Source organism: Plecotus auritus (genome assembly GCF_963455305.1).
Source record: "Plecotus auritus genome assembly, chromosome: 1".
Classification (NCBI taxonomy): Eukaryota; Metazoa; Chordata; class Mammalia; order Chiroptera; family Vespertilionidae; genus Plecotus; species Plecotus auritus.
Window position 1 is genome coordinate 41,133,466 of NC_137770.1, and position 20,041 is coordinate 41,153,506.

Consider the following 20,041-nt stretch of genomic DNA (forward strand, 5'->3'; position numbering starts at 1 on the left):
GATGAATCCATGTTTGACTTCCTAAATAAAGCACATAAGCAACTTAAATTAACTCAGAACAGTTTAAGGTCTTAAAACCAAACTGCCAGCCTCCATTTGATCAACATGATCTTGTTTTTTAAATGACTGATGAAAATGTTAGCGACCACACGTCAATGTGAATAATCATCTTTCTTCCACTAACTATACTCCTACATGCCCTAAAGAGGGGAAGCTTGTACAAAACCACCTTGTCTACACGTGCCTAATCACTGCAGAAGAATCAAACCTAAAATATTCAGATCAGCAACATTCTGGAGGTGACAAGGAATCAGGCTACCGTGAGGGGAACCTGGAAAAGTGCTGTCCTGGCCACAGAACAGGATCTAATGCCCACTAATCTCTGGGTAGGTTAGGTTTTCATTCTTTTCCTCCACTTTAATACAAATACGAAGCACTTACTTGTTAATGTGACCACAAAAGTCCTTTTTTCTCTTATTACCCATTCCAATAGCTGAAAAGAAATTCTTAAATTTCACTTGAGAAAATCATCTTACTAGGCATCTCCCAAGGAAAGAGAAGTTACTTTAGGATTCTTATGCTAATGAGAAGACATAAACCACTTTCTGAAAGAGGTGACAGACCCTATCTTGGACTTCTACCAGTAAACTTGATGCCCTCATTTTCAGTGCAATAAGCAAATGAAAACTAAGTTTCTATGGGGTGGGTGACATTCACTTTGTTATGCTAACACCCAACCAAACCTTCCCAGTTCTGTAGGACCAGACACCAACCCTAGTAACAGTCACCTCTGGCCAGAGGAGAAAATGTGTGAAGTGGCTTTTCAAGGGGGAGCTGGAAAACAGACTAATTCTACACTGGCAGGTTCTTCTCCACGTGAAACTCCTAAAGGCAAACTGCCAGTCTTCTGAAAAGGAATGGTCTCAGAGTGCACACCTACAAGAAGAGGAGGAGGAGGAGGAGGAGACTGAGGAATGGAGAAGGAGAAGAGAGAAGAAAGACACCCATTCACTTTAAAGTGAGACCATTGGCTGGCGTCCCATATAAACTCCATGCTTTAAACATAATTTAAAAAGTTGGCATTCAATAAATTACATCAGACGATGCCACAATTACCAATGTCAGTGGGCTGAAGGAGTCAACTGTTATTTTTGTTCTTGTTTAAACAAAGGCATCACTCCAAATGAACAGCCCTGCAGAATGATATCTCACACATGACAATCTATAGCTTTGCTTTCTGGTACCAATTCTCCTAGGCTGAAACCCTGATTTAATCTCATTTTCAACAGCCCAATGCATTAAGAGAAACCACCAGTTAAAAGGTTAAAAATATAATCTGGCAGCTAACAGTGATGCTTCTAAACTATATGCTCCACAGAAGCAAATATGTTTGTTTTGCTGGCAAAATACCTAAATCCAGAGCCTCTGGGCATGACCAAAGAAGCTGTGGACCACAGCACTCCACCACACCGCAGGAGATACTGAAAACCACAAGTATGCAGAACGGAGGTGAACCAGTGCAACCCTCAACCAGCACATGTGCCTTCCCTACAATCCACTCTTACAGAGAGCTAAGTTACCTTTAACAGAGAATTTTTATTTTCAAAATTTTATTTATAGGAATAAATGTTTAAAAAAGATTTTCAGAGGATTCCCTTGGGCCCATTTTCTGCCTTTAAAATGTAGTGTTATTCACTGACTGATGTTCAGAAGGATCAACAAGGCAAGCCTAAGCCATGACAGACAGACTCAAGTAGACTCCATATATTGTATTGTAACAAAATCCCCTACAGATCTTCAAAGTTCTCATCACAAGAAAAAACACATTTGTGATTATACATGATGATGTATGTTAACTAGACTCACTGTAGTGGTCAAATCGAAGTACACACAAATGTTAAATCATTATGTTGTACACCTGAAACTAGTGTTATATGTCAATTATATTTCGTGGGGGGAGGGGCAGGATCCTTTATAGAGATTTCTACTTAATTATCAGTTAACCTAAAACTTCAACAGTCCATAAGGATGCCACACCTGAAACATTTTGGTTAACTGAAATCCTTAACATATAAAGCTGAGCTTGTTACCTACTTGTCTAAATTTTCTTAATAAGCAGAAAATGCAGCATATTTTTAGTCTTTTTTTACCCCGTTACTTCTGGTCCAGAGGAGACAAGAGATCCATCTTTGGGGATGTTTTCTGACAGAAAAATAAAGCTGTTCTTAATTTAATAATAGTCACCAGGTGTAGCTAATCTATAATAATAAAAGCATAATATGCTAATTAGACCAGACAGCTGAATGACCTTCTAGACATCCTTCCAGACGACCTTCCAGATGAAGCAAGGGCTGAGGCAAGCCGCTGCGACTGGGAGGGCAGAGCCCCTTACACGAATTTCGTGCACCGAGCCTCTAACAGATTTATAACAGAAAGCCAAAAATGTCAGCTTGGAAAAAAAATCTCACTTTAGACAGATTTTCAGTAATAAATTGACTCATCAACCACCAACGTTCCACCAAAATCTCTGGGCTACCATCCCTGAACATTATTTCTCATTTTGAGAAAATATCTGCAATTTCTGGATCCTTTTTTTAAATTGAGAGCAGGTGCCCATAATTCAGAAAGAAAATCTACAAGGCAAAAACAATTGTTATGCCCAGATTTCGTGATTCCCAAAGACCACGAGGGAGCCGAGTCCGATGCAAAAGCAAAGAGCCTTTTAATCGAGCTAGCTCGAGCTCAGTCACACACACACACACACACACACACACACACACACACACACACACACACACACACACACACACACACACACACACACACACACACACACACACACACACACACACACACACACACACACACACACACACACACACACACACACACACACACACACACACACACACACACACACACACACACACACACACACACACACACACACACACACACACACACACACACACACACACACACACACACACACACACACACACACACACACACACACACACACACACACACACACACACACACACCGGCGCAGCGGCGAGGTGGAGAGAGAGAGAGTCAGCCCCCAAACGCGCTGATTTATAGGGGGCCTGGGAGAGGTAGGAGGGGTGAGGTAGTGTGATCTCTGCTGATTGGTCGGGATCAGGTTGCACATGGGGCAGGGTGCGGCTTACCTTCCCCTTGCATTTCTATTGGCTAATCCAAAAGTGTGGGTTGGGCTCTTGAAGAGGTTCTAGGGCAGGAACCTGATTCCACGAGGTGGAGGACATGGAACAAAAGGAACATGGAGTCTCCCCGCCCTTTCACTTACAGAACCAGATTTGTGCAGGTTTGATGCTCAGAATGCAGCGTTGGGGTTGCAGAGACAACACAAAGGAAAAGGACTTAATTCAGACTAATTTATACCACCACATACTGCTTTCCAATGTGTACCTCATTATGTTATATCACATTTCCGGTTTTATTTGTTATAAATCCCATGAATAACCTGCATTTGAGACATTTCATATCTCTTATGGTTCCTATAAGAACTGGAGTGGGAATAAAGAAAGGAGACAAGCATTCATTGGCGAATTCTACAAACTGAAGGCAGGGTTGGGAGTAAGGGAGAGGAAGAATAAAAGAAAACCAGAGAAAAAGATGGTTTATATTCCTCTCTCCAGCAAAATAGAAACAAAACTTAATGGCAAGATTTCCGGTTCTTCAGGATAATGATTTAAAAAAAGGAAATAAATGAAAAAATAAACTCAAGTAAGCTTCCAGAGTACCCCAGCTGTTTTGCTTCAAATATATAACAAGCTGTACTTAACATGGTCTGAAGGAAGGAAAAAGTCAACAAACAAGTATGTTTGTAGGGACCTTAAAGAGAACACATGAAAACTGGCTAAACAGTAAACATCATATATACATCATAAGCTCAAAGCTGTCTAAAAATCAAAGGAAAGGACTTGGAAAAAAAGATGCAGAGTGAAAAAGCACAGAACCAGCCAGCATAGAAACACAAAAGCCAGCTGTGATAAGCACCAGGAAAAAATAATGGAAAGAATATTTATCTGTGAATTCAGAGTGAAAAGATAAGACACCAGAGCAACTAATTTTGAGTAAAAATAAAGATTTATCACTGTCAAAACATGTTTGGGTTTGTTGATTTTTCTAGGGAGATTTTTAATACTACACACTAAGATAATTTAAAGCTGAAATTACTGTCAGCTTCAGATCACATCCCCCCAGTACTCATCCACTTTAACCCCTTCTCTTTCTTGAAGTTTAAAAAGAAAATTAAAAATTCACCACCATCACATTTCAAGGCCAAACAGACAATTGTCAGGGAGAACCCATCATGCAACTCGGAAGACACAAACAGAACTATACTTCTAGGAAGCTAATTAAAGTAATATAAGTAAACCAAATACCTATTTAAGAGTTAATGATCCTTCTTTAAAACCAGAGCAGGGTGGGGTGGGGTGGGGATGGGGTAAAAGCCATCCATATAAGAATGCTTACATTTCTTGGGCAGCATTTCTTCATATGCTGGGTAAATATCCTTGACTTACACGAGGTGCTGGGATAGAGTGCAGGTGAGTGAAACTGCACTGGCCTGAAGGGGCCCTTTAAGAAGGGAACATTTCCAAGGCACAAAGACCTCATTAGAAATAACTGCTCCGGGCTGGAGGAGAAAGGAGGCAGAGTCAGGAAGGGCATCATGCTGGAAGTACACCTGAGCTAACTCCTAGCAGGTGAGCAGGACCGGAGCAGAGGGAACTGCGGTGCAAAAGCACAGAAGATGAATGAAGGTATAATGGGGAGCAGGGAGGGAGGCCCCAAGGGCAATAAGGTAAGTTATCTTGGGCTGGACTGGGTGAGAATTTAGTGTCTTTAGAATGTTTAGGATTTAGTGTCTTTCAAAGTGTCCTTTCCTCTAAATGCCTAAGAAACTTATTTTCAGGAGCCATGCCTTTAGTGCACCTACTAGTCTTTCAGAGATCTTTTGGAGATCTGAAACAGTGGATATAATAAACCTGTATTTCCAGATAAGAACCTTAGAAATCATATAGCAATTCCTGATACTCCACCCCAACCCCCCAAAAAGCAGAATTTGTGTTAGATAACCTATAAAAACATAGCTGCTCTGATCAAGAAAAAATATCTTTGGCTTACTTGAAATGTTTTTCTAGCATTTATCAAATTCTTAAAATGAAGGCCAGTTAGCTAACACATATACTAAGGCAGGACATATACTATGTATACAATGAAGTATACAAAATATTTATGTACATAGACAATAACTAAAAGTGTATGTGAAAAAATAAAAATATTAGCATTGTGGGTGACTTTTTTCCTTCTTTCAAATTTTTATATGTCATCTTTTTAGCATACAGCTTTTTAAATTAATTCCGTATTAGCTGAATAAAAATTGTTTGCCTTAAAAAAATTTCCATTTACAAATCTGTCAATGGAGGAAAGCAAAATGATTAGTGTTAATGATTAGTGCTGACACCTAAAACTTACCAGAGTCTATGACACATAACTTAAAAGTGGTTTAACCCTAGGAGAAATTGGGGTGAAATTACTACACAAGCAAACTCCAAGAGTACGTGATTTATGGTAACTAACATAATGAGTCTTCAAGTGGATTAAAAAAAAAGCAATACAATGAGATCAGAAAGAAATTCACTTCAACTAAATTTAAGGGGCCCCGAAGTGCCCTTCTCCTGAGGGAGTAGAGTGCTATTGTCCACATTTGATCTGAATGGAGGTAACAGGAAAAACAAGAACAGGCAACCTCTGACCCTTTCCGTGGGCCTGAAGGAGAAGAACATAAAGGGAAGTGTTAGCAGGCAGAGCCATCAAGCAGTGAGGAGGGGCCGGCTCCCTGCAGGGCTATTGCCTACAGTGCTACACCATTGTCCAACCCATCCCAGCCAGTCCAGCGGGGATATTGCCAGCATTTCTATTGTTATATACACTTCAGAACCTAATGCCAAACACTAAGAGCTACACCTTTCAGATCATTATCAAAAGTTATTACTGACAGTGATGTACGATGTATAGACTTTGGGAAGTACAATATGTGTAAGTTTTAGAATCTGAGACCTGGATTCAAATTTCTAAACTTCAAAATCCTTTACAAACTAACAACTATGCAGGTTCATAGGAGTCACTCAAATCTCCGGGCATCTATGCTTCCCCATTTCTCCATTGCAGATGACATGGCATCCTCTGAGGCCTGCTGAGATGGAGCAACTAGCACATGTCAGGGGCTTGGGCCCCCTTGCAAACCTTTCACACCGTGCAAGGGATCCCAAGTTCTTACTGCCTCCTGCAGTGAGTCAAGTGTCCAGGAGCCAGGCGAACACAGTAAGGGGAAAGACTCTCTGCTCAGACCTCATTAGCTACAAAAGGAGAAGCATCCCTACCAGCTGCCCCTGAAAAACAGGTTAACGGGAGAACCATGCTCTTCTCTTCAGGGAGGGACAGGACAGGGGTAGGGGGCTGGGAGAGGGTATCGGGGTGTACCCCTCTGAGCTAAAGAAGCCTGCAGGCTTGCCACCATGGCTAAACCGTATTCAGTACAATCGAGAAGCAGTTTGATTTCCCCTACAACACAGAGTCTATATGCTTAATTACCCAGAACAGGATTTTCAACTAATAAACACAAAACATGAGCTTTGACAGTCATGGGAGGAAGGGGGCAGGAGGAGATGGGCACACAGATTATTAAGGTGATGAAGATTTGTTTCTTTTCTCTCCCATCTGGGAGAAAGGTGAGTTGTTATTTTTTTTATATATATTTAAAACAGTAGTACATAAGCAGACAACCATTATAAAACCATAATTCAATTGAAGGGTATTCTAGGGTGTGTAAACCTCTCAAGTTTCATTCTTGTGTAGTTTATTACATTATCAGAACCTCCAGATTGAATTACTTCCCTGCAGTGCTTCCAAGTCTCTGCTTTTCCTCCATATAATATCTAATATTGCTTATCAAGATGCTATATTTGTCCTTTGGTATTTTGCCATCTGATATCTTAGGACGCATGTTTATTAAGATTTTCCCCCCAGAAATGCTGGGTCCTATGCACCTCTCCACATCTGTAACGGAAAAGGCTTAACTGCCTTCACAGGAAGGTCGAAACTGCACAGCATGAATCCACGCCAGCTTCCAAAAGGGTCCAAGTCAACACTTCCATCAAAGCCTTAAAGTTGGCATCTGGTCTAAGTTAACACTTAGGATAAACAAATAAAAGGCACTTTTCGTGACCTATGCTTTTCGGATTAGCTGAAGTAGTGCCACTGCCGAACAAGTTGTGTCAAGAACTGTTAGTGAAGAGACCAAGAGGAGATGTGAAGGTTTTTTTCCTTAATCAATACTAACAGGAAGATCAAGAGACGGGAAAGGAAAAATCAACATGCAGAGACACCACTATCCAGGAAAAGACAGACCTTCACTTGAGAAGACAGTGCTTGAAGCTCCTTTTCCATGCTAGGAAACAAAACACAAATGCTAGCCTACATTATCACCAACAACAGCAAATAAGAAAAGGAAGATTTCAGGGGTGCATGCCACAATTAATGAGATTAGAAAGCTGTTCTCCAGAAAGGACACCTCAATGAACAGCTTCAAAACCAGAGAAATAAACCTTGAATTATTTTGGATTATAAAATAATATAATCCAAATGTTTACAACTTACATGTACTTTTAATGTTTACAACTTACATGTACTTTTTTTGTAATTTCCCCCCAAAAAAGTACATGTAAGTTGTAAACATTAAAAAAAAAATTTTAACCTTAATGGTAACTTCATTAAATGAGTAAAGGTTTGTCACTGTTTAATGAGAATATCCAGTATAGAAAGAATTTGGTTAAAAAAATAAAGAAGGCACAAAACCACACACACAGTAGAGGCAGGATTTATGAACAAGGGTGTTGGAGTCAGCAAGGCCAGGGTTCGAATCAGAGCTCTGTCACATAACAATCCAGTGAACCTGGAAAAGTTTCTCAACGGCTGCACATGAGTGAAGGTACCCAACTCCCTTGGTCGTCATAACGTAAGGAAGCCAAGCATGAGCAGCACTTTGCACAGGACCTAAGAGTAAGCACTCAGTACAAGTTACTAAAACATCATCCTGTGCACCTCCCCAAAGTGAGAAAGAACCAGGCCACTAGGTAGCAACAGCCTGGCCAGAATTTCTTCCTTCTTGCAGGAAAAAAAAGAGAGAAAGCTCAAATCCTGATGCTCCCCCATTAATGATGATTTTAAACTGTAAGTTTCTGACCAGGGACCTGCACTTCAAATCAAAAGGTACAGAAAACCCTGAAGATGAGACAGAGGTTGATATGGGAGCAATGGGCAAGCAGGGTGAGCAAAAAGGACAGTGATCGGAGGTCCTGTACCTACTGCAAACATCACAACAACATAAATCTGTTCTGCTCTCCTGGTAACAGGATCAATATACCCAGAGGGGCTGTTCTACTGGCAACACAGTCCCACCTGTTCTGCTGCTGGCACAATTGAGTCTGAGACAGACAAGACGCTGGGCTGAAAAAAATGGCCTACCTGGGAGGAAGAGAACCCAGTTATTCCTCCCCAAGGGGGATTCATAGATGGTTTGCACACAACCTCCTCAGTCTGGGGAAGGAGGGCCATGGGGCTGCAGATCCTCTCTGTCAATGGACAATGCACACGGGACACCATCACTTGGGCATTCAGGGAAAGCGAGGCACCAGAGGACAGCTGGCTAAGAGCATAAAGATTCTTTTATCCTTGATTGTTCTGCTGGGTGGAGTTGGACCCCAAAACATTCAGAGGTCCCAGCACAAGTTTCCGAAACACATTACTAAGTGAAAGAATTGATGGCTTTCTTCCACCATTACCATCTCTCGGGGGAGGGCTAGGACCAGCATGAGTCACTGTCCAGTGGCAGAGGAAGGAGGCAAAAGTAAGAGGAAATGAATGACAAAAGAGAAAACGCAGACCATTTTGGAGATTTCAAATAAGATCTGTCCTGCTCTGGCTGGGTGGAACAGTTGGTTGGAGCGTCATCCTGTACAACAAAAGGCTGAAGGTTCAATTCCTGGTCAAGGCATATATCTAGGTTGGGGGTTCAATCCCTGGTCAGGGTGTGTATGGGAGGCAACCAATCAGTGTTTCTGTCTCACATCGATGTTTCTCCCCCCCTCTGCTCGCCCCCCACCACCTATTCCTCTCTCTCTTTATAAAAATCAATAAAAACATAGCCTTGGGTGATGATATATAAAAAAAAGAAAAAAGATGTGCTGACTTACCTTCTCAGAAAACTGAAACTGTGCCTGCTACTTCCACATGGAATAACCAATGTAAGTGATCTTTTCATCCTGACATTTCCCCACCCAACTGCAGTGTTAAAACATTCTTCTGGCCCATTCACCACCCTGTACCTGCAAAGATGACCTCCCATACTCAAACCTGTTAGTTGTATTATTTCATGTCAGGAGGCCTTTAAAGCCTGAAAACATGTCACGCATTAGCTGTCCTAGGTTAAAACTGCTTATGTTCGAGTCTACCAGAAGCATGGTTCTCAGCTAAGCTAGGCCATTCTTCAACTGTCGTGCTCTCAGTGAATTTCATGAGATAATATTGATTATGGAGATTAACAAATGCAAAGAGAATCGTAGATGACTTATACATGATAAATTTATTAAATAAATGCTTTCGTTAGCTAAGATTTTCAGACCATATAGTACTATAGGAATAACTCATCTAAAAGGCTAAAAATTTGCATATTAAAATAATCAATAACCTGAAGGAAACAGAAAACTCAACAAAAACTCAGGTAATTATTTTGTATTAGTCTGTCGTCTCTGACAACTGAACCACATGCAGATGTAGTGCTGTGGTGTCCGAGTTGTCTATTGTTGTGTAACAAACCATCCCAATATAGTGGCTTAAAACAACTGGCAGTAACAGTTCTTTATTTTGTCAGAGGCTGGAGCAAACAGCTCATCTCTGCTCCATGTGGACAGGACTAGGGCAGCTTGATGGGCCCAAGGATCCAGATGGCTTCACTCACAGGTCTGCTGCCTCAGCTGGACTGGCTGGGGGTTGGCAGGTCTCTGCTTTTATAATCTCGCACCCACCAGAGCCACTCTCTCCAGCAGGGCAGTCAGACTTTTTATGGCAATTGCCTGCTAAGAAGGTATTACGACCTGAATTTATACGTTGAAGTCCTAACCCCCAGTATACCTCAGAAGGTGACGATATTGGGAGATAGGGTCTTTAAAGAGGTAATTAAAGTTAAATTAGGTCCTATGGGCGGGCCCTACCCCAATATGACTAGTGTCCTAATAAGAAAAGGAATTGCCACCAGGGATGGGCACACAAAGAGAACACAGCGAGAGAAGCCATCTGCAGGCCAAGCAGAGGCCAGAGAAATCAAACTAGCCTTGGCTGGTTTGGCTCAATGGATAGAGCGTCAGCCTGCGGACTGAAGGGTCCCAGGTTCGATTCTGGCCAAGGCACATTCCTGGGTTTCGGGCTCGGTCCCCAGTAGGGGGTGTGCAGGAGGCAGCCAATCAATGATTCTCTCTCATCATTGATGTTTCTATCTTTCTCTCCCTCTTCCTTCTTCTCTAAAATCAACAAAATATATTTTAAAAAAGAGAGAAACCAAACTTGCTGATGCCTTGATCCTGGACCTTCAGCCTCCAAAACTGTAAGAAAATTAATTTCTGTTGTTTAAGCCACCCGGTCTGTGGCATTTTGTTATGGCCATTGAGGCAAATTAATACAAAGGACAAAAACAGAAGCTTACAACACCCCTTAAGGCAACATCCCAAAGTCTCAAAGCTTCACTTCCTTTATAGGGCCTGGTCAAAGTGAATCACAAAACTAGCCCAGATTCAAGAGAGGGGGATTCCCCTCCTTCTGGCAGGTATAGCATGCATATCTGAGGAACTGTTTCTGAACGCATTGGAAGATAACAGAGAAAGAACTTGGGATAAAGTCAAAACCCTGAGTTCCCTTATCTGGTCTCCAACTGGCTGTAACACCAACTGGAGAAGTTAGGTAATGTCCCCTTCAATAACTTGGCCATTATTAGATGCTTTAAAGGGCCAAACAACTGAAAGCTTATTAAGTGAAAATAAATCAAGTATGTGAAAAATTATGCTGAGAAGCATAAATGACTGACAAACAGGGAGGAAAAATACAGATTCCACTCTGAAGCCTATCCAAGAGCTTATAATAGCAAAAGCACCCAAACTATAAAGTAATCTCATGTACTACAAGGATCCAGTCTGACTCATTTTCTAGGATCTGGTGTGAAGCATACTCCTTTGTGTCTATCGTCCTTGTACAGAAAGGGCCTTTCCTCAAGGTAATCAATCAATCAAGTGCTCCAGAAAACCCTAATTGCTCACCCATCACAAGTTCCATGTCCTATAACGGGGTGGCAGGAAGCATATGAAGGCCAGGTAAGGACAGGAAAGGAGGAGGGACTTCCAAGGCTCCTCTGAGGGGTTTGGTAATAGGAAACAATCGTTTTATACTGAAAGCCTAGAAGCAAAACATGCAACTGCCTGCTTTGGTTGGATTCTGTTAAACCAGCATTAATTAGAATGAAAGTACAAAGCTTGAAACAATGATTCTTGTCCTGAAAACAGATTCTGCACAAGCAGGGAATAAACAGAGTTAAGTGTCTCAGAGCGAGAAGCATTAAGTGGATGGCTGGAACTAAAACCTCAATAGAGAAAGACTTGCAATAGTCTTAAAACCTGCTACTGAAAATACCCCTGATGCATATTTATTAGTTCTGTCATCCAAGAGGCTGAATCCCATAGTATCTCCAGCCATCATTAACAGGCACTAATGACCACAGCCTTTCAACGCCACGCCACCGTGGTGCACTGCAATGCAGCTCCGAGCAGCTGGTGGAGTCAGAACAGATGGCCTGCTTCCCTTCAAAGCAGAACTTTCTGCAGGTGACAAAATGACTGTTAGGTGACTGACAAAAAGGACAACAAACAAAGGTTGAAACTGGAGTATCTGATGTCAGTAAAGGAGGTGGTTAGTACTGCAGGGAGCCTGCAACTTGGGCCCTTAAGATTGGGAGGATTGTTTAGAAAGCTGCAGCTGTGCTACAGAATCAAGTTCCTTTGCCCCAGAGACACCTCCGTGCAGTGCAGAGCAGAGCCCTGGAGTGTGCCACTGAAATCCATTCCTTCGAGACATTTGGTAAGTACCTACCATGCACCTGGAAAGAAGAATCCCACACTTTAAGGGTCCCTGCCCTCAAAGGGCAAACTTCAAAGGAAAGCCTGGACAGTTTCAATGAACTCTGGTGGAATGCAATTACCACTCCCGGCACGTGGCGAGCAGCACAGTGGACGGAATCCTGTTTGTATCTAGAGATATTAAATACATGTCCCATGTTTGTTCACACTTCTATTTTCCCTTTGGTAAACTGTGTATATATTTGCCTCCTTAACTAATGGAAAACTTGGAATTCTTTGGTTATAGGAACAGAACCCACACAGGGTGGCTTAAACAGAAAAAAAAGTAAATAAAAATTTTAAAAAGGTGGGTGCTCCCAGAGGACATAGGGCTATTTTCTCAGAAAAGCTTTTCCTGAGTATTCTGTCTATAAGCCCCCTCCCACTACCTTATCCCAGCACTTTACCCCATTAGTCCCACTCCTGCCGGCCCAATCACCTTCTTCCCCTTTATCCAGCTTTATTTTCCTCACAGCACTCTCTGAGATTAAATGTTTTATCTACCCGTTTGCTGGCTCAACTATCACCATCCACACAGGCAGGGTCATAGTCTGCTGTATGTGGCCCAGTGCGTAGGGCAGTGCTGGTCACTGAGTGACCAAATGGCCCATCACACAGAACTCTGGGAAGGGGCTGTAACAAGGTCTCACAGGGGACCAGAACCAGAAACTGGAACCAGGACAGCTGCCTGCTGGCTCACATTCTGGTTCCCTCTTTGCCTGCCTCTGGGGCACCAGCCTCAGCTTCTCCCTTCACTTCCCATCGCATTCCTCTTTGCTTTTCCCACCAGCTAGTCTCCCATGCCCTTAAGATAAAATCCCAAATCCTTCCAATAACTTATAAGCCTTTCATGACCTGTCCCCCCATTCTCAGCTCTTACTAGTTCACTCAACCACTCTTCTCTGGTCCTCAGAGGAGCATTAGAACCACTCACCTCTAGGTCTTAGAATAAGGTGTCTCCTCTTCCTACAGCACCCTCTCTCTCTCTCTCTCTCACACCTCCACAGGCCACTGTCTTCTTATCCTGGCACAGGGTTAGATGACCCTGTTAATGTGTCCCCCATCATAGCTTATGCTCTAAATTGCTTTCTATCTTCCTAACTGAAATGTAGGCTCCACAGAAAACAACCAGCCCTGCCTTACTCACCACTGCATTGAACACGAAATGTAGATGCTCATATATTAGTGGAATACATTAATGAACTGTATATCAGTAATGGCTCTTCACTTAGGGGCTGTGACAAGAATAAGATAGCAATTGACGAGGGCAGGAAACATCGGCTTGTCTAGCTATACTAGTATTCCCCATGTGCGGAGGAGTAGACACGCAATAAATATTTGTTGAATGAATAAATTCCTGGCTTGCCCCTTTCTTCACCCTTTCTCTCCCACTTGAGAAAATATATCAGAATACAAGTGGGTAAAAAAGTGACATTATTAAAAGGACATTTCTGAATCATTTGAAAGATCCCACAGTTTATTATTTATTACTTATCATAAATTACTGGTAACAACCTCAAAATTGATCATCACATATGAGGTAGTTGGGACAGTGGTTGAAAATAGCTGATTTAGATAAAACTTGGAAATATGAGCACTTTCTGCTCTCATTATTTTATTTTCCAAAAGATGGTGACAATAAGCCTAATAAGAACTAATAATGAAGTAATTCTTATCCTCACTTTTCTTTTTATGAAACAGATTCTGCACACCCCTGGAGAAGTCTTTAATTAAGTTGAAAGAGGTTAAAAATACCTTTTTCTCCCATACCAATGAAGTCCACAAAGTTGCTGTGGTCTCCATTCAAAAGCCAATCTATAGCCCCACATACATACTTTAGGGAGGCCACTGCTGATACCCGCACAGCAGCTACAAAACCACTGCCCGAAGGGGCAATGTTAGTCTCCCTCAAATACAGCAACTGGTACGTTTTTGAGTTTGTTGGTGTTTTCTGTGTACGAGCTTTATCTTTTGCATAAAACATGTTTGGTAAAGTTACTGGGACCTGAATGAACCTGGTTTTATTTGTGTTTACATAAAACATACCCCAATATTGATTGCATGATAAAATACAACCAAAAATAAAAAGTTCTAGTGAAGGTTTCAGTCTTGGTGTGTTAAGAGAAACAAATCAGAGCAAGCCAGACGAGAAATCATACAGACAGCCACACACCCCAAACAAGGCTAAAGTTAGTAAAGGAATATATAGCAACCCAAAGTTGGAACATCATGACCCATAATAGCCTACAAAATTAGACACTCCATCCACACCAACAGATCTGAGCTCTTCAGATCACCCCACACGCCGAGACACTGAGTGACAGTAAAGGTTTTGTTTCATTTTAAAAAAAATTTTTTTTTCAAAGGCCTCTTTTAGTTTAGAAAGGATACTAGTGTCTGATGTCTTCAGGCCCAAATTAAAGAGGATGAGAAAAGGGAAAGTGTTAGAGAATATTTTAAGGTTTCTTATTACTCCAAGGGGAGGGGGAATCAAGGCAAAGTGCCAAGGTTAAAACAAAAACAGCACCTAGAAATCAGGAGCTGCTTATTAAAAGAAGACCATAAACTCTTCAAGCAACAGTCCTCTGTCTTCTTTGATAGAATGCTGCACCATCCAAAAAAAAAAAGGCAGGTACTCCCTGACCTTTATGTGGGCCTTGGTCAGTTTCTACTAAAATACTTCCTTTTCTGTCATATTTATAAGCCTTCATTTGTAGAGGTTTTTAACCCTGTTTTGTGCCAAGGATCCCACTGGCAGTCTGGTAAAACCTGCTGAGCCCTTCTAAGAAAAATGTTTTTAAGGGCATAAAGTAAAATACAACAGATAACAAGTGAAGTCGATTATATTCAGTTATCAAGATAGTTTTAAATTGTGGTAAAATAGTATATGTACTCTGTATCAATGCAGTAAGTAACAAATCTGGCAGCAAGTCTGTTTGTTGCCTATTCCCGTAATTTAGTGAGATGCTAAATTTCAGTTTGAGTCATAGTGAAAACAGAGATGCCATTTTCCCCCATCCATGTTCAAGGACTCCCTGGATTGCATCTGTGGACCCTAGGTTAAAAACCCTCGGTTGAAAGAGCCAATAAAAATACACTTGTGAAACATCAAATGAAAAGTAAAGCCTTGCAAAAATACACTATCCATTCAACTGTGAGGTTAGGAAAACTAAAAGTATAAGCAATATTTTCCCAAAAACCATGAAGGACCATTAGTCAGCAAGAGCACTACATGCTTCAAGTTGAATCCAAAAGGGATTCAGTTCCCCTTATGCAATTTACAATAAAACCCTGAAGCTCTGAGGAACTGACAGCACTGAAGTGACCTGGCAGTGTAGTGCCCCAGCTCAGCTATGAACTTGAAAAAAATCTTCCTTCCTAGAGCCTCAGTTTCTCCGTCAGCAAAATAAAAGGGCTGAACATGTATCATGATTTCTTAGGCTCCTTTCAGTTTTAAAATTCTATCAGATTGTCTCTTCCTTATTCTAGCTATTTCAGCCTACTTAATTTCAAAACATCAATGCCTTTCGTAAACATGGAACAGAAAATTTTTTTTAAAATATATTTTATTGATTTTTTACAGAGAGGAAGGGAGAGGGATAGAGAGAAACATCGATGAGAGAGAAACATCCATCAGCTGCCTCCTGCACACCTCCCACTGGGGATGTGCCCGCAACCAAGGTGCATGCCCTTGACCGGAATCGAACCCGGGACCCTTCAGTCCGCAGGCCGACGCTCTATCCACTGAGCCAAACCGGTCAGGGCATGAACAGAAAATTTTACCAAATTTAAATGCCCTCGTGTATCTACTTTTTAAACGAAGTTCCCATTCAAATTCTAGCACCACCAGCTCACGGATATACAGAATCAACACAAGCCGAGTTACCCAGAATATGTTAATTACACATTTTCCACTTTTCAGACAATGAACAGTATTATAGGATACAGACCAGGAAGGCCATTGATCATATGTCATTAGTGCCAGAGAAACAGAGACAAAGTGGGGGACTAAGCCAAAATCACAAAGCCAGCCTGCAAGAAAGCAGGAATAAAACCCAGGTCTCCCACTACACTGAACTGCCTCTCAAATCCTGACACACTTCCCCAACTTTCACAGTGTAGCCTGGTTTAAACCAGTGACAGACCAATCATTTTCTCTACCTCTAATTCCATCATGGACACAACAAAGAGTTGTGACTATGATACATTTACTGGTTGGAGTCATGAAATAAGTAAATTCCACTTACCTGCCAAGAAAATGATGACTATACTAAAAATCCTACCCACCTGGAAATTCCCTTAATATTGTGTAACACACGAAAAGATATAAAACTATTTCTACATGGACACAGACATATACATAATATAGCTCCTCACAGATACATATATATATACACACTATATAGACATATACAATTCCTCAGTCTGCACTCCAGGATTTCTCAGTGACATTTTTCTATGAAATTTAGAAGAGAACAAAAAAAGGAGTGTCACACAACAGTTTCCAAAAAAGAAGGTACTGCATGTTATAAGCAAAAGCTTCTATCAATATTGAGCATTTGGGGATCTCAAGATTAATTTTATCAATAAGAAAACCTAATAGAAATTCTCTATTTACCAGTATTTATATCCTAGATGCTCAGGCATGCAAAGTTGATACTAATGTTTATTTGACTGTTTTTGTTTTAAGAGGGAAGGCACTGTTTCAGGTCCTAAGGGTCTTTTAAAACTCTTACCTATGGTCCCCCGCCCAGCATTCTTCAATGTGTTCAATACTGCTAGAAAGTCAAAAACCTACTCTCCAAAAAGAAAAGGAAAAGACCACAATTCTTTTCAAGTATTCAAAAACCAAACTAGCATCTTCTTAGCAGTCTGGTCTCAACTCACAGTTACTTCCCCAGAGACCTGCCCCGACCTCCTAGCTAAAGAACGCAATACCTGCCTAGAGCAGACATTTCCTAAGTTAACTCACTTCTGTTGAGCACTTGGCAACCCCTGAGTTGTCATTTATTATTCATTTGTTTACATGTTGTTTTTTCTGTTTATGCCTGCCACACCACACTATAATGAAAGCTCCTTGTTCACTGCTAATCCTCAATGCCTACACAGTGCTGGCACACAGTAGGTGCATACATCTCTTGAGTGTCTGGTAAGTGGCAATTATGTCATACTCAGGGTCTCCTAGAAAAGCATTAGTAAAGGACAGAGCACAGGCAATTGACCATGCATTTACATAGCCTACTTTAGCATAAGCCTGTGATACCAGGACAATCCAGGTTATAAATCCTTTTCAGGGCTTTGAAATGCCCTGCACTTCCAGCTATGAACACAAAACCTCTCCAGGCCCACTCACACATTGCTTTTCTAAAAGATCTCAGCAATGATTTCCTCAAAAGGAAATAATGAAATAAAGTTCTGGCATAAGTTAATCTTTCCTGTCAGGTTCACAATGTTAAACATACTTTGAAGCCAGCCACAGAAACAAAACCAAACTCCACAAAATTAGGTTGGGCTGGAGGTTACATAAGACAAGCTAAACTCTGGCTTTTTTCCTGTCATCCCTCCCTCCTTCCAGTGAACCCTAACATCTGTCTTTTAAGTGCAATTGGATGCAGGTGAGAAAAAACGCTTCTCTGCGCACAGCTTCAAAAGAGGCAGAGAGATTTCCAATAATAACGCACTTAATACTGTAGCAACCAAGTGAGGAGGACTAGACAACTTTGGGCTGTACTGTATCTAGAAGCTTCTCTTAATTCTCTCTACAATTATTTTTAAGTCGGCACTTACTTCAGGGTGTTCAGTTATCAAAGGTGTTCACTTTTTTCAGAGTTCTGAGTTTTCCCATACCCGTGATTTCTCACATGTGTGCTAAGCCTACTTATCAACACCCAGCATGTTCTGAATACAGGTCTTCCAACAGAGAAGGACAAAAGCGCGAGTTCCCGGGAGTGACATATCCGAAGGAAAAAATAATCCTTTCTCCTCCGTTACTAAACCCAAGTTGCCCCTCTCCCGAGTTTCCCGCACTTCCCCGTCTCCACTCCGCTCCCCTTTCACTGCCCACTTTATCCGGCTTCAATCCGGGGAAGCCTCCCCTCCCGGCTTATTAAGGGTAAACAATAGAAATGTCACAAGGAAACTCAGGAAGTAGATGAAGTCTCTAATTGCAGTCGTTTAACGATTGTAGATAATTACTATCTTCATATGTGGTTTTCACCAGCGGAGAAGGAAGCGAGGCGGGCGAGCTCCCCGCCGCCCGGAGGACTTCTGCGAGGCAGCGGCCAGGGGCGGAGGGACGGAGGGGGTGCGGCCCCGTCCCTGCCCCTCCGGGACGCCCGGGCGCGGACAGCCCAGGGCCCGCCCGCCCGCGGCCCGCGGCCCGCCGGGTCACAGACAGTTCACTGCCCGCGGCTGCGGCGGACCGCGCGGTCACCATAACAATATGCTAGGGCTGCCCGGGGACGCCAGCGCGCAGACACTCAGCCCCGGGCAGCGGCCGAGCCGGGGCCCCGGCCCACAGAGAGCGGGGACCCAGGACTCGGGCCGGGCTTCCGGGCCTCTCCGTTCCGCCAATCGGGGGGTCTCGTGCGACACAGCGAAGAGCCCGAGACGGTGGCTGTTCAGCCCCGGCCCCAACCGACCCCCCGCGGCCCGGAGCGCTTGGGGAAGTCGAGCTCCTGCCCCCGCAGTTTTACCACAGACTCCATCCCCAAGCCCCAAGCCCCGCGGAGCTTGGGGTCGCCCCAGTCCCTGCCGCCGCCGCCGCCGCCGCCGCCTCCCGGGGCGGCCCCGCTCCCCCACTCTCTCTGCCGTCGTCCTCCGTTCGGAGAGCGCATCCCGCCTGCTGCCTCAGCGGCCGCCGTCCCAGCTTTCCGAGCCGCTCCCGCCGTTCCCAGCGCCCGGGAGTCCCTAAAGAGTGCCTTGGGGGTCCCCAGAGAGCGCTCCGGGGGTCCCCAGAGAGCGCCTGAGCCCCCACACCGGTCCCGCTAGGGGATGCGTGCGCCCGGCGGCCACCCAGCCCGAAGCGCTCGCCAACCGCCCCAGCTCCCCGAGGTCGGGGATGCCCGAACTCACCCCAGTACCACCAGCTCCCCGTATTTCACCGGCTCCTTGTTGGGGGCGCAGTGCTCCTCCTGGCCGGGGGAAAACATGGAGCCCCGCTCGGCCGCCGCCGCCTCCTCCGCCGCGATCCCCGCCGAGTCCGCGCCACCGCTACAATCCCATCCCGAGAAGGGGGTGAGCGCGCCGGGGAAGGGCACGGCGGCGAAGGGGGCGCGGGGCGGCCAGTCCCGAGGTTGCTCCGTCTTGGCTGCGCGGCTGCCCCGCTGGGCTCCCGGGAGCTCCGCGAGTCGCGGCCGCCCCGAGCCAGACGAGGCAACAAATGGGACTGGGCAGCAGGGGGACCTGCCCGCGCCGAACGCCGCCGCCGCCGAAACCCCGCGGGAGGGAGGAAGAGAACCAGCGAGGGCGGGAGGGCGGGGGAGGGGCGGGGGCAGGACCGCGGAGCCGCCCCGCCGCGCGGGCAGGTGGGAGCCGCCCCGCCCCCCGCCGAGAACCGGCATCCCCGGCCCGCGCGGCGCTCCCGCCCCCGGTGCGTGGGGCCTCCCGCGCCCACTCTCCGCCTTCCCCCGCCGGGCCCCGCGGCGGATCGGCCCCCGTGTTATGTAAACATAGAGTAAAAGGGAAAGGAAGTTCTTAAAGGAGCAGTTCTATTTTTTCCTCCTCTCTTCCCTCCCTAAACTTACAGCGCGGGGTCCTCAGCCCTCGCGGCC

At 44.0% G+C, this 20,041-nt stretch overlaps 1 protein-coding gene across 2 annotated transcripts in view; it reads right to left on the reverse strand.

Annotated features, from left to right (window-relative positions):
• The window catches only part of PELI2 (pellino E3 ubiquitin protein ligase family member 2), a 175,091-nt gene extending 155,442 nt beyond the window's left edge, over positions 1-19,649 (reverse strand). Inside the window, exon 1 of one of the 2 annotated variants that reach the window (XM_080657751.1) lies at positions 19,344-19,623. In XM_080657751.1, the coding sequence (XP_080513877.1) occupies positions 19,344-19,420 (77 nt within the window). In that variant the 5' untranslated portion in view covers positions 19,421-19,623. Of the gene's footprint in view, positions 1-19,343 lie in introns of both variants that reach the window. The other variant, XM_080657750.1, reaches the window with a different exon arrangement.
• Between the last annotated feature and the right edge of the window lie 392 nt (positions 19,650-20,041).